Below are 13,471 nucleotides of genomic sequence, written 5' to 3'. Positions count from 1 at the left end.
AGCCACAGGAGCCTGCTGTTTCTTAGGCTCGCTCTGTTCCTCCCTATCCAAGTCATCATCCTCAGAATATGGCACCGGTGGCACCGAACCAGTGGCACCGGCTGCCACGTTCTCAGCACCGGGATCCGCACCCGCATCCGCACCCGCATCCGCACCCGCGGCGCCAGCACTGGACCCGCCAGCCGCGGACCCAGCACCGGACTCACCAGCCGCGGACATGGCCGCGGACCCAGCACCGGACTCGCCAGCCGCAGACCCGGCCGCGGACTCGCCAGCCGCGGACTCGCCAGCCGCGGACTCGCCAGCCGCAGACCCGGCCGCGGACTCAACACCGGACCCGACAGCCGCGGACCCAGCACCGGACCCGACAACCGCGGACCCAGCGCCGGACCCGCCAGCCGCGGACCCACCGTCCGCCGCATCAGCGGAGCGAGCCGCCCCCTGCTCTCTAGTTGGACACGCAAAGCGTTTATGTCCCACATCTCCACACTCAAAACATTTGAACTGTCCTGAGCTGGCGTACACCATATAAAACCCATCACCGTGCTTCACTCTGAACGATACATCGAGTGTTTGTGTCGTCGAGTCCAGGAACATAAATACCTGCCGTCTCAGAGACTGTGCGTGCTTCAGTTTGGGATCCTTACATCCCAAACTCACTGTTTTAAATCCACCGGCAAACTTGCCAAACCTACGGAGCTCGTTCTCTAACAACTCGTTGGGTATAAACGGCGGAACACCGGACACGGTGATCCGCGTGGAGGGAACCGACAGCGGGGAGACCTGCACGAATAGGTCCCTGATAAACACGCCACTCCCTACCAGCTGATACACAAGGGGCTCTTCTTTCAGGAACACAACCACTGCTTTATTCATTCTCGATGCAAAAGATAATTTAACATGACCTACCTGCTCACCGACAGCCAACAGAACTTCCTCCACAGTAACGCTACTATCCGGCGGGACTATCCTAACTCCCTGCCGGATAGACAGAAGTGGCGTCTCGGAGGACGCCATTCCTCCCGAAAACCTCCCGACACAACCAGTGATCACTCGCCAACACAGTAAAAGTATTAGTAAATCTTACCTGATCATGCACATAGAACAGACGGAGAAACCAGGGAAAGAACGTGAAAAAGGGACAGCAAACAATTCAAAACTCTGCGCCACTCGCACCCCCACCACCGCCGCTCACACTCACACACCGGAAACGGAAACGGAGAGGAGAGGACGAGAGGAGAGGTGAGGAGGAGGGGAGAGGAGAGGTGAGGAGGAGGGGAGAGGAGAGGAGGAGAGGAGAGGTGAGGAGGAGGGGAGAGGAGAGGAGTAGAGGACAGGTGAGCAAAGGAGAGGAGAGAGGAGAGGGGAGGAGGGGAGGAGGGGAGAAGAGAGGAGAGGTGAGTAAAGGAGAGGAGAAAGGAGAGGAGAAGAGGAGGGGAGAGAGGAGGGGGGAGGAGGAGAGAAAAGGAGAGGAGGGGAGAGGATAAAGGAGAGGTGAGGAAAGGAGAGGAGAGGAGAGGTTGAAGGACAAGGTTGAAGTATGAGATGAATAAGCAGCAAGAAAATCAGTGGATAAAGTAATGATTAATGAGCCAAGGCGGGAAGGAGGTTTCTATATTTAGTCCATAGGAGATGACTTTATACTATTCTATGTACCTAGGCCTTTTTGTTTGGACTCTCTTGAAATGCTTTAAAGGGAACCTCCTTTTAATGGATACACTGTCATTGGTGCTCAAGTCCTCCATTAATGTGACTCAGAAATTATGAAGATATGATCACTGTGGCATTGAGTCACTTAAGCCTTTGAGCTGCAACACTCTTATAAAATTCGATAGGAAATGAGCTCATTAAAGTCCATCAGAGGAGTCAGACCTTTTTTTACTGCGATACAGTCGATTCTGTAGATGATGTATTGCGGTCTTTACAAATTTTTCACACGGTATGAGGAATTCAGAAAGCATTTTGAAACGTTATAAAGTTTTAAAAAATATATTGAAGTGGGCTGTATAGCATTTCAAAATATTCTTTATTTTAACAGCGATTTTGTTTCGTATGCTTTCTTGTCCACCGCAGTGATTTTGTTCTCTCTTTGGATAGATGCGTCTGCTCAATGACTCACTGTGAATGTGAAGTGTAGAGAGTAAATCACAGTGTTTACCGACTAGTGTGAGTTGGCCATGTCAATCTAGCTGCGCGTGCGTGCGTGCGTGTGTGTTTGTGTACCTGGTCCAGGTTCTCCTTCATGGAGGCGGACACATCCACCAGGTAGTACAGGTCTACAGGATAGCGCTGCAGCTGGCTCACCGCCACGATGAAGCTGGCCTCGGAGCCTAGGGGGATGGACACACACACACACACACACACACACACACACACACACACACACACACACACACACACACACACACACACACACACACACACACACACACACACACACACACACACACACACCCAGACAGACAGACAGACAGACACACACACACACACACACACACGCATACACACACACAGACACACACACACACACGCACGCACACACACACGTGCACACACACGCACGCACGCACGTGCACACACACATGCACACATACACACACACACAGACATTTACATTTAACATTCAGGGCATTTAGCTTTTTTTATCAAAAGCGAGTTATAACGACCGTATCACCACCCCCATCATACATTATCCTCTAATAACGGAACACCCTAGAGTGGTTTACTTCTCTTATAACACAGTTACCAACAATGATTAGTCACTTTTATCCGTAACATCGATTTTTTCTTTTCCATTCAACCACCTGGAATTTCAATATATTTCTTCTCTTTGCTTTGAGCATATTGCTCTGGTGGTGGAATGAGGACGTGGCATTTGGATTGGTATTCAAGGGATAATGATCTACGTGGAGTAAAGAATATATGAAATATATATATATATAATAATATAACATGTATAAGATGATTTTTAAGATGATGATTTGAATATAAAACAACTCATTGAAATGGGTTGAGAGATATTGATTGATTGTCTTTATTTCGAACATGCAAGCAATAAAAAAAACATGATTATTAATCAATTAATGATTATCAATTGATTATTAATAGATGAAATAAAAAATAAAAGAGACAACAAAAAAAACACACAAAATAACTTTCTACATGCTCGAAAGGGGGTAGGAGGAAGTAAAAAAACGTATCTAGTCCTACCCCTTAATAGATCAATTTAGCTTGGATAGATGTCACCAACATGTCAGTAAAATGCAAGCTATAATGATGCATACAAATATGAATACAGAATACAGAATAATTGTGTGTATATATATATATATCTACGCATATATATCTACGTATATTTATAAATAGTCAATATAATCACACACAAATATTGTAAACAATTACATATATAATTGTATACAATTATATATAATTATATATATATGTATATATATACTATAAACAATCTATATTACATTATAAATACCTATACATGTATATTATAAGTTACTAGATATATAGATATTACAAATATAAATACAAATACCATGTATATTACAAACTACAGTCTACATATGTCAATGTTACAGAGGCTTTTCTAAATTTCTGTACTTTGTGAAGACGATGTCTTTATATTTGTTTTTGAACTGACTTATGCTTTGGCTTTTCTGTACTTCCGCACTTAACTTATTCCACAATTTAACTCCGTAGATGCTGATACAAAAGCTATTTTTCGTTGTGCGTGTGTGGTGGACCTTGAAGTTCAGCTGTCCCCTTAAGTTATAACGTCCCTCCCTTTCAGAAAACATTGCCTGTATGTTTTTTGGTAGCATATCATTTCTGGCTTTGAAGATTGTTTGGGCAGTTTTGAATTCAACCAGATCAGGAAATTTGAGAGTTTTGGACTGTATGAATAGTTGATTAGTATGTTCATGATAAGTTACATTATGGATTATTGTAATGGCTCGCTTCTGAAGAATACACAACGGTTGTAAAGAGCTTTTGTATGTGTTTCCCCAGATTTCTGAACAGTAATACAAATATGGTAATATTAATGAGTTATAAAGAATATGGAGTGATTTAATATTCAGGAAGTGCTTGGCTTTGCACAGGACTGAGATGCTTCTTGATAGTTTGGTTTGTATGTGTTTTATATGAGGTTTCCAGCAAATTTTGTCGTCAATGATTACCCCTAGAAATTTGTTTTCATATACCCTTTCTAAGTTTACACCCTCTATTTGTACCTCAATGTTTTCCGATTTTTTACAGTTTCCAAATATCATAATTTTAGTTTTATTTAGGTTTAGAGATAACTTATTTCTGTCAAACCATTTTTTTAGTCTACTAATCTCTACGGTCAATGTGGACAGAAGTTGCTGCAAATTTTCCCCAGAAACCAGTATATTTGTGTCATCTGCAAAAAGTACGAATTTCAGAGATTTCGATACGTTGCAAATATCATTGATATGCATGTGAAATAACATTGGTCCCAGCACTGACCCCTGCGGAACCCCACACACAATGTCCAAGCATTCTGACTTAAATCCATCCATCATCACAAATTGTTGCCTTCTCTCTAAATAGCTCCTCACCCAATTCAAAACGACCCCCCGGATCCCATATTGTTCTAGTTTTGTAATTAATATATAGTGATTTATAGTATCAAATGCTTTTTTTAAGTCTATAAATGTCCCGATCGCAAATTTCTTATTGTCCGTGGCGTTAGTGATTTCTTCTGTGAGTTCTGTTAAGGCTAGTGCTGTTGACCGGTTTGTTCTGAATCCATATTGACTGTCGGTGAGTAATTTGTATTTATCTATGAATTTGCATAATCTGTCATTAAAGAGTTTTTCAAGAATTTTAGAGAATTGTGGGAGCAGAGAGATTGGCCTATAATTTGTGAAGTGGTGTTTAATGCCAGTTTTGTACATCGGTATGACTTTGGCTGTTTTCATTTTATTAGGAAATTGTCCGGTTTGGAATGACAGGTTACAGATGTGTGCTAATGGTCTAGAGATACCCGTAATTACCCTTTTGACAGTTTTTATGTCAATGTCATCACAATCAACGGAAGTTTTGTTTTTGCATTTGTTTACAACATCTATAATTTCTTTTTCAAGAACAGGATTGAGGTACATTGAGCTGGTGTTTCTCTTAATAGGTATATCATCATGGGCTAAAGTATCTGTCATAGGTATTTTTTCCGCTAAATTTGGTCCAATGTTTACAAAATAATTATTAAACTGATTAACCACCTCTTCCATTTTATTAATTTTTTTGTTTTTGAACTGACTTATGCTTTGGCTTTTCTGTACTTCCGCACTTAACTTATTCCACAATTTAACTCCGTAGATGCTGATACAAAAGCTATTTTTCGTTGTGCGTGTGTGGTGGACCTTGAAGTTCAGCTGTCCCCTTAAGTTATAACGTCCCTCCCTTTCAGAAAACATTGCCTGTATGTTTTTTGGTAGCATATCATTTCTGGCTTTGAAGATTGTTTGGGCAGTTTTGAATTCAACCAGATCAGGAAATTTGAGAGTTTTGGACTGTATGAATAGTTGATTAGTATGTTCATGATAAGTTACATTATGGATTATTGTAATGGCTTGCTTCTGAAGAATACACAACGGTTGTAAAGAGCTTTTGTATGTGTTTCCCCAGATTTCTGAACAGTAATACAAATATGGTAATATTAATGAGTTATAAAGAATATGGAGTGATTTAATATTCAGGAAGTGCTTGGCTTTGCACAGGACTGAGATGCTTCTTGATAGTTTGGTTTGTATGTGTTTTATATGAGGTTTCCAGCAAATTTTGTCGTCAATGATTACCCCTAGAAATTTGTTTTCATATACCCTTTCTAAGTTTACACCCTCTATTTGTACCTCAATGTTTTCCGATTTTTTACAGTTTCCAAATATCATAATTTTAGTTTTATTTAGGTTTAGAGATAACTTATTTCTGTCAAACCATTTTTTTAGTCTACTAATCTCTACGGTCAATGTGGACAGAAGTTGCTGCAAATTTTCCCCAGAAACCAGTATATTTGTGTCATCTGCAAAAAGTACGAATTTCAGAGATTTCGATACGTTGCAAATATCATTGATATACATGTGAAATAACATTGGTCCCAGCACTGACCCCTGCGGAACCCCACACACAATGTCCAAGCATTCTGACTTAAATCCATCCATCATCACAAATTGTTGCCTTCTCTCTAAATAGCTCCTCACCCAATTCAAAACGACCCCCCGGATCCCATATTGTTCTAGTTTTGTAATTAATATATAGTGATTTATAGTATCAAATGCTTTTTTTAAGTCTATAAATGTCCCGATCGCAAATTTCTTATTGTCCGTGGCGTTAGTGATTTCTTCTGTGAGTTCTGTTAAGGCTAGTGCTGTTGACCGGTTTGTTCTGAATCCATATTGACTGTCGGTGAGTAATTTGTATTTATCTATGAATTTGCATAATCTGTCATTAAAGAGTTTTTCAAGAATTTTAGAGAATTGTGGGAGCAGAGAGATTGGCCTATAATTAGTGAAGTGGTGTTTAATGCCAGTTTTGTACATCGGTATGACTTTGGCTGTTTTCATTTTATTAGGAAATTGTCCGGTTTGGAATGACAGGTTACAGATGTGTGCTAATGGTCTAGAGATACCCGTAATTACCCTTTTGACAGTTTTTATGTCAATGTCATCACAATCAACGGAAGTTTTGTTTTTGCATTTGTTTACAACATCTATAATTTCTTTTTCAAGAACAGGATTGAGGTACATTGAGCTGGTGTTTCTCTTAATAGGTATATCATCATGGGCTAAAGTATCTGTCATAGGTATTTTTTCCGCTAAATTTGGTCCAATGTTTACAAAATAATTATTAAACTGATTAACCACCTCTTCCATTTTATTAATTTTTTTATCATTTTCGCTGAAATACTGGGGGTAAGTGATATGTCTCGGGGTATCTCTAATCACGTTATTGAATATGGTCCATATGCTTTTAATATTATTTTTATTATTTTCTAATATTGTACTATAATATTCTTTTTTACATATTCTGATAATACTTGTTAACTTATTTTTGTATTTCTTATATTTATTTTCTGCTTCCTTAGTTCTGTGTTTGACAAATTCTCTATATAGAGTGTTCTTTTTTTTACAAGCATTTTGTAATCCTTTTGAGATCCATGGGTCATTTTTATGTTTATTTTTTCTGCTGTCTTCCCTAACTGGACAATTTTGATCATATAACTGTTTGAAAGATTTGCCAAACTTATCATATGCTATATTCACATCATTTTCTTTATATATTGAGTCCCAGTCATATGCAATCAAATTGTTTTCTAATGCAATCATAGATTCCTCTGTTCTGACTCGTCTGTATTGTGGTCTGATGTCTTTGGAGGTTTTACTGTAGTTGCAGTTATAGACAATAAATACAGGTAAATGGTCAGTGATGTCATTTATTAATAATCCACTTATTGTGTTGTTATCTAGGACGTTTGTGAAAATGTTGTCGATTAACGTGGCACAGTGTGAGGTGATTCGACTGGGTCTAGTTATTTTAGGGTACAGACTGAGACTGTATAAGGTGTTAATGAATTTGTCTGTCATTCTGTGCTTGTTTGGGTTCAGAAGGTCAATATTGTAGTCTCCGCAGATAAACATGGTTTTATGGTTTGATTTTGTAAATTTTTCTGCAACCCAGTTAATGAAAGAATCTATATTGGAGCCTGGAGTTCTGTACATGCAACTCACAATGATGTTTTTCTTTTTTTCCATTAATATTTCAATTGTAACACATTCAAAAACATCATTTATCACTGTTGACATGTTCTCTACTACCTTGTAGGTGAGATTTTTATCTACAAACAAAGCCACACCACCTCCATTCTTGTTTTCTCTGTTTTTACAAATAATTTCGTACCCTTCGAGTTCAAAGTCCATGCCCCTTTCATTGTTAATCCAGGTTTCTGTAATGGCAATAATGTTGAATGGCTGCGAGAATTGTCCGAGGTAATACTTTATGTTGTGAAAATTGGCATACAGGCTTCTGCTATGGAAATGAATGATTGAAAGTTTATGACTGGTCTTAATGGTATTATTGAATTGCTCTTCATTGTAGTATCGGCAGTCATTTTGTTAAGCTGTGAAAGAAATTAGTCTCAGGATTTATATCATTTTCAATGTCATGTGTGTGATAGTTACTGTGTTGAAAGGTCCGTATTTCCACATCCTCATAATTAGCAATCCTTTGTAATAAATCCTTCTGTCCGGGATATGTGTGAGTTGTGATTGTCATCAGAGTGCATTTAACGTACCTGGTTTGTAGATTATGTGTGTATCTGGATTATGCCTGGGATGAGTGAGTTATTTAAACATCTCTTGGTGGATTTGGTGTACTGGTACGAGGGTGGATAACTAGCTTGTCGTGGCGTAAGTAGGCTATATCACCCCGTAAGTAGGCTATATCACCCCTCTCTGAACATTATAGTTATTTTAACGCAGACAAACCACAGCTCCACCGTTTACTTGTTTACAGGCCGGTCTTTGCCCCTCAAATATGGCGGCGAAGTTGACACATCACATTAAGGAAGCAGTAGATGCAGTCAATGCAGCGTCTTGGTCTAATGTCTATGGTCCATAGGGATAATTGACAGTTTTGTTAACGAACGCACACCCTTGGAACATTATTTACCAATCAGAATCAGGTATTCACAACGATGTGGTATAAATAGACGACTAAAGTATAGACGACCATTCATAAATCCCCTATATTATTATATGGTAAACCACTCATGGATGGGAACCACGCCATGAGGTCAAGTGATCAATAACTGAGACATACCCACGAAGGGACACATTCAGATGGCCATCGTACCTGGCCTGAGGGTGACTTGGATGTCCGAGGGGGACACCTGGGTCCCGCTGAGAGTGGCGTTGACCTCCACCTTGACCTCCGGGTGCTCCATGGCCTCCAGGCTGCAGCCCTTCCTCAGCAGGCTCAGTGGCAGGTCGCAACGCTGGGACGCACCGGTCCCCTCAAGGAACGCCTGCCGGGGCCCAAAGGTCAAGGGTCACCGTGTATAAGTGGGGTACATGGCGACGGCACATTATGTTGACCTTTTGGTCGCATAGGAGCATTTGGAGGTCAGCTACTCCTCAAGTGGTACGTGTCTTTGGTCGTTCCTTAGTGATAAACCATTATGAGGAGTCATTGTTGTGTTTAAAAATGACACAGCGTTTCTCATGCGAGACTTGGCAGAACTAATTTGTCATTAGCCTAGGATACGCCAAATTGAGGGGGATTTAGGATGTAAGAGTGCTGCAGCTCAAGAGTCCTCTCACCATGGAGGAATATGTGTGAAATATTGAGAGGACCATGTCCACATTAATTCATTTAGCGCTCAACAGTAAAATAAAGTGGTGCGGTAAATCTTGACAAAACGAGAACAGTACAACATGAGTTTGTGTGAATGTGTGTCTGTGTCTGTGTCTGTGTCTGTGTGTGTGTGTGTGTGTGTGTGTGTGTGTGTGTGTGTGTGTGTGTGTGTGTGTGTGTGTGTGTGTGTGTGTGCGTGCGTGCACACGTTATTAGCTGCTAAGTGTTGCAGTCAACAGCCAACAATAGAGCACATTCATGCCTGGCCGCTTAGGGAAATCCTGGGATTAGCAACCTTTGGTCTGTGCTGAAACTCAGCAACCAAAAATGCTAGGGGATCGAGGGAGATTTGGAAAACACAACCGCATTATTGAACGGTTTTGACGTTATATTTTATGGGACACCATTTAGCGAGACACTTCAGCACTGATTGGAACAGGGACAGCTGCTAATGAGAGACCTGTGAGGAAAGGGTTTATGGTGCTGAGGCTTTTGCTGGCTTTAGAGCACAAAGGACGCACTTCAGCATTAATTCAAGCCACAATATACTGGAATGAGGCAGATTCTCCAGGGAGCCATACAGCCTAAAGCATGATTGGGGGGACTGGTGGACTATTCAGAGGCAGAATGTTGTTATGTGTTGCTATTAATGATCCTGGGTAGCTAAGGTGTTATCTTTCCAACAGATGCTGATAAATATTGTGCCCTGTGTGTGTTGTGAGAGTTGTTGAGTGGGTTTTGGTTTCCGGAAAACACAAATAAGAAAGAATTCTGCTTTTCCTGTGTACTTACTTGTTTGTTTGTTTATTCAGTGGATCCGGCTGTGTGTGTGTGTGTGTGTGTGTGTGTGTGTGTGTGTGTGCCTTTGTGTGAGTGTGCGCCCAGGTCTGTGTGTTAACATCTCCTACTCCTTCAAGGCCATGGTAGCTGATAAGCACAAGGTCAAGGTTCACTGGGTGGGAAAGCACCTGAGGTTTTTAAATGGACACATGTGGGCCTAGCGGATGTGGTGTGTTTACGTGTGTGTGTGTGTGTGTGTGTGTGTGTGTGTGTGTGTGTGTGTGTGTGTGTGTGTGTGTGTGTGTGTGTGTGTGTATGTGTGTGTGTGTGGCAAATGTTTGGTGGCGCACACACATACATACATAATTAATTTAGAGACACACAGAACCAAATTTGATGCATTTAACACGTGTGGGAGGAATGCATTAAAGGGTGTCCATAAGTGCGTGCGCATGAGCGTCTAGACGAATACATGGATAGAAAAATAGCTTTGTCTCACACATAATGACTAACACAAAGTCTGACACACACACACACACACACACACACACACACACACACACAGACGGTCAGAGGGCAGTCAAGGGTGAACCTAAAGATATATATATATTCGCGAGTGCCGAGTCCAAAACCCCCCCCCCCCCAAAACCGTTCCCCCACACACACACACACACACATTGATTACCTCCTGGAAGCACCAAGCACACTGCGGCCCACGCCGAAGGCACTCTGTACAAGAGGTTATGGAGGAGGATCTACACAGAGTACCGTCACCTGGAGGAGATAACATAGCGGAGGAGAGGAGAGAGGACAGAAGAGGAGGGGAGAGGAGGAGAGGAGGGAAGAGAGAAGGGAAGAGGAGAGAGGAGGGGAGTGGAGGAGAGGCGGGGAGAGGAGGGGAGAGGTGGAGAAAGGAGGAGAGGGGAGGAGAGAGGAGGGGAGGGGAGAGGAGGAGAGGAGAGGAGAGGAGGGGAGAGGACAGGAAAGGAGGGTAGAGGAGAGAGGAGAAAGGAGGAGAGGGGAGGAGAGAGGAGTGGAGCGGAGAGATGACAGGAGAGGAGGGGAGAGGAGAGGTGAGAGGAGGAGAGGAGAGGAGGCGAGAGGATAGTAGAGGAGATGGAGAATAAAGGAGATGAGAGGACAAGAGAGGAAAGGAGTGAGAGGATAGAGGAGAGAGGAGAGGACAAGACAGCAATGCGTTTATGAGAGCAATAAGAGATAGAAAAAAAAGGGGCGAGGAGAGCAGGTCAGATTAGCATATGAAAGACTGTGTGCCAACACTGATTAGTAATGCTAGAGCAGGCCTATTAGAACAGGGATGAAACAGACAGAGAATGCTGCTCTTGCCTTGGACACTATTGTAAAAGACCCTTACTGCAGGTGGCGGGAGGAATGTGGGAGAGAGGGGGAGGTCATGGGGAATGTTAGCATGCGTGCAGGGCCGCAGTATGGATAAATGATACATTTATTTCCCTTGAACTGCTATTGGTTTATAATGTTTTTTGGGGCGAAAACAGGACATATGAGTTTCAACCTAGACTCCACCTATCATAATAAGGTAGTAGTGGCTCATTACACTGCCACACACACAGTCTCACACACACACACACACACACACACACACACACACACACACACACACACACACACACACACACACACACACACACACACACACACACACACACACACACACACACACATACAATGGAATGTATGATAAAGTGATGTGACGACAAAACCTATTCTGAGTACACAGTTCCCCTCATTCAGAAAACAACGACGACAACAACAACAACAACAACAACAACAACGGTACAGACCCTACTATGACAGTAAAACAAATAAAGCAACATTAAATAAAGTTATCCATAATTACCTGAACTGGATGCTTCAATGACGGCAGCCTCCACGGACAGGCAGAGGAACAGGGCATACCAGGGGAGGTCACTGTGTGTACGGAGCCAGGAAGTCATGTCCACACCGAGGTGAAATGAAGAGAAGGAGCGCGGGGCGAAGCGCGGACCCGGGGCTTTCGTGAGGCAGACGTCGGCGCGAGGCAGCAGGTCAGCGGTGCCCGTGCGTCAACGTGAACAATAGGCAGAGCCGGGAATGTGCGACAGAGCCGCGTGGGGCATTGTCGCGGGGCGGCGGAGGATTCAATACGTTCACCCAATAGCGTCCTAATCCGTGCCAACGTGCAAAAGTGTTCACATCCCTAGGAATAAGCTTAGCGCGAGCGTTCGGCGACGATGCGCGCGCCAGAGTGAGCAGCAGCAGTACTGAAAGTGAGAAGGAGCAGCAGCCCTTCATCTATCCCGACCTTCAGGTGTGTGTGCGTGCGAGTGTGTGGGTGTCGTGTGTGTGTCCTCTGCGCACCAATGACGAGCAGTTCCTCCGCGGACTAAACCTCAGAACGTGGGGAAAAAACAACGAAGAACCAACTGCGTACAAATAAGCGTCTGACATGAAGCTAACCTATTGGCCGCACCCCCCGTCCACATGACCGCTGTTTATTCAGGTTACCATGAGAGGGGAGAAAACGCTTACTGTCTCAAAACCAGCCGGCTCTAATCTGGCTACTGACTCAGCCTGCCGGTGTCATAGCAACGGAGCACTACTGGAGGGAGATAAAAGAGAAGACCTAGAGAGTGTGCGATGGAGGAGAGAGACAGACTGAGAGAGTGAGAGATGGAGGACAGGAGGAGAGAGACAGAAGAGAGAGTGAGAGATGTAGGAGAGAAAACAGAGTGTTCAAACAGCTTACTTTGCTAAAGCCTTGGGTCCAGGCGGTACGCATTCCAGTGAACCATGACTTGGGGATGTTTATACCGCTTCTTCGGGAGGCACTGTACGCTGCTGATGTGTTGCTTTGTGTGAGCGGGGACCCAAACGTGTCCGGAAGCCAGGTCAGGGGTAGTATCAACAGTCTTCCCTCCTCTCCTCTCTTTCGTGCAGGCGGTTCACGGTTCAGGTTTTTCGGGGGTCCATTGGGAAGAAGAGAGATTCCAATGGCATGGAGTAACCAAGCTGCGCCGGCTGCACTGCTGTCCCGGAGCCAAGAGGACTCGGGAACACAGCTCAAACTGAAGGGAGATGGAGCTCAGCTCAGACACAAAAGACATAATATAGTCAACACTCTCTTGCAGCGCCTGCACTCGCTCAATGCATTCAACACGCTTTAGAATGGTGAAGGAAACCCAAACAGTGATGGTTTGTCACCATGCCTATAGTCAAAATAAAACAGGCCGCAACACACACACACACACACACACACACACATACAAACAAATGCCTTATCTTCCCGGGG

At 43.1% G+C, this 13,471-nt stretch overlaps 1 protein-coding gene across 7 annotated transcripts in view; it reads right to left on the bottom strand.

Moving 5' to 3' along the window:
- itgb8 (integrin, beta 8) overlaps positions 1 to 13,119 on the bottom strand; it is a 38,281-nt gene extending 25,162 nt beyond the window's left edge. For 2 of the 7 annotated variants that reach the window (XR_009523935.1, XM_060043106.1), the window contains exons 1-4: positions 12,041 to 13,119; positions 10,847 to 10,935; positions 8,881 to 9,052; positions 2,224 to 2,330 (exon numbers count right to left, since the gene is read on the bottom strand). Coding sequence is in view for 6 of the 7 variants with exons in the window: in XM_060043106.1 (XP_059899089.1) it covers positions 2,224 to 2,330; positions 8,881 to 9,052; positions 10,847 to 10,935; positions 12,041 to 12,137 (465 nt within the window). In the remaining variant the exon portion in view is untranslated. The other 5 variants (XM_060043102.1, XM_060043103.1, XM_060043101.1 and 2 more) reach the window with 5 other exon arrangements.
- Between the last annotated feature and the right edge of the window lie 352 nt (positions 13,120 to 13,471).

Source organism: Gadus macrocephalus, chromosome 22 (assembly GCF_031168955.1).
Source record: "Gadus macrocephalus chromosome 22, ASM3116895v1".
Taxonomy (NCBI): domain Eukaryota; kingdom Metazoa; phylum Chordata; class Actinopteri; order Gadiformes; family Gadidae; genus Gadus; species Gadus macrocephalus.
This window is presented reverse-complemented; position numbering and strand designations above follow the sequence as displayed.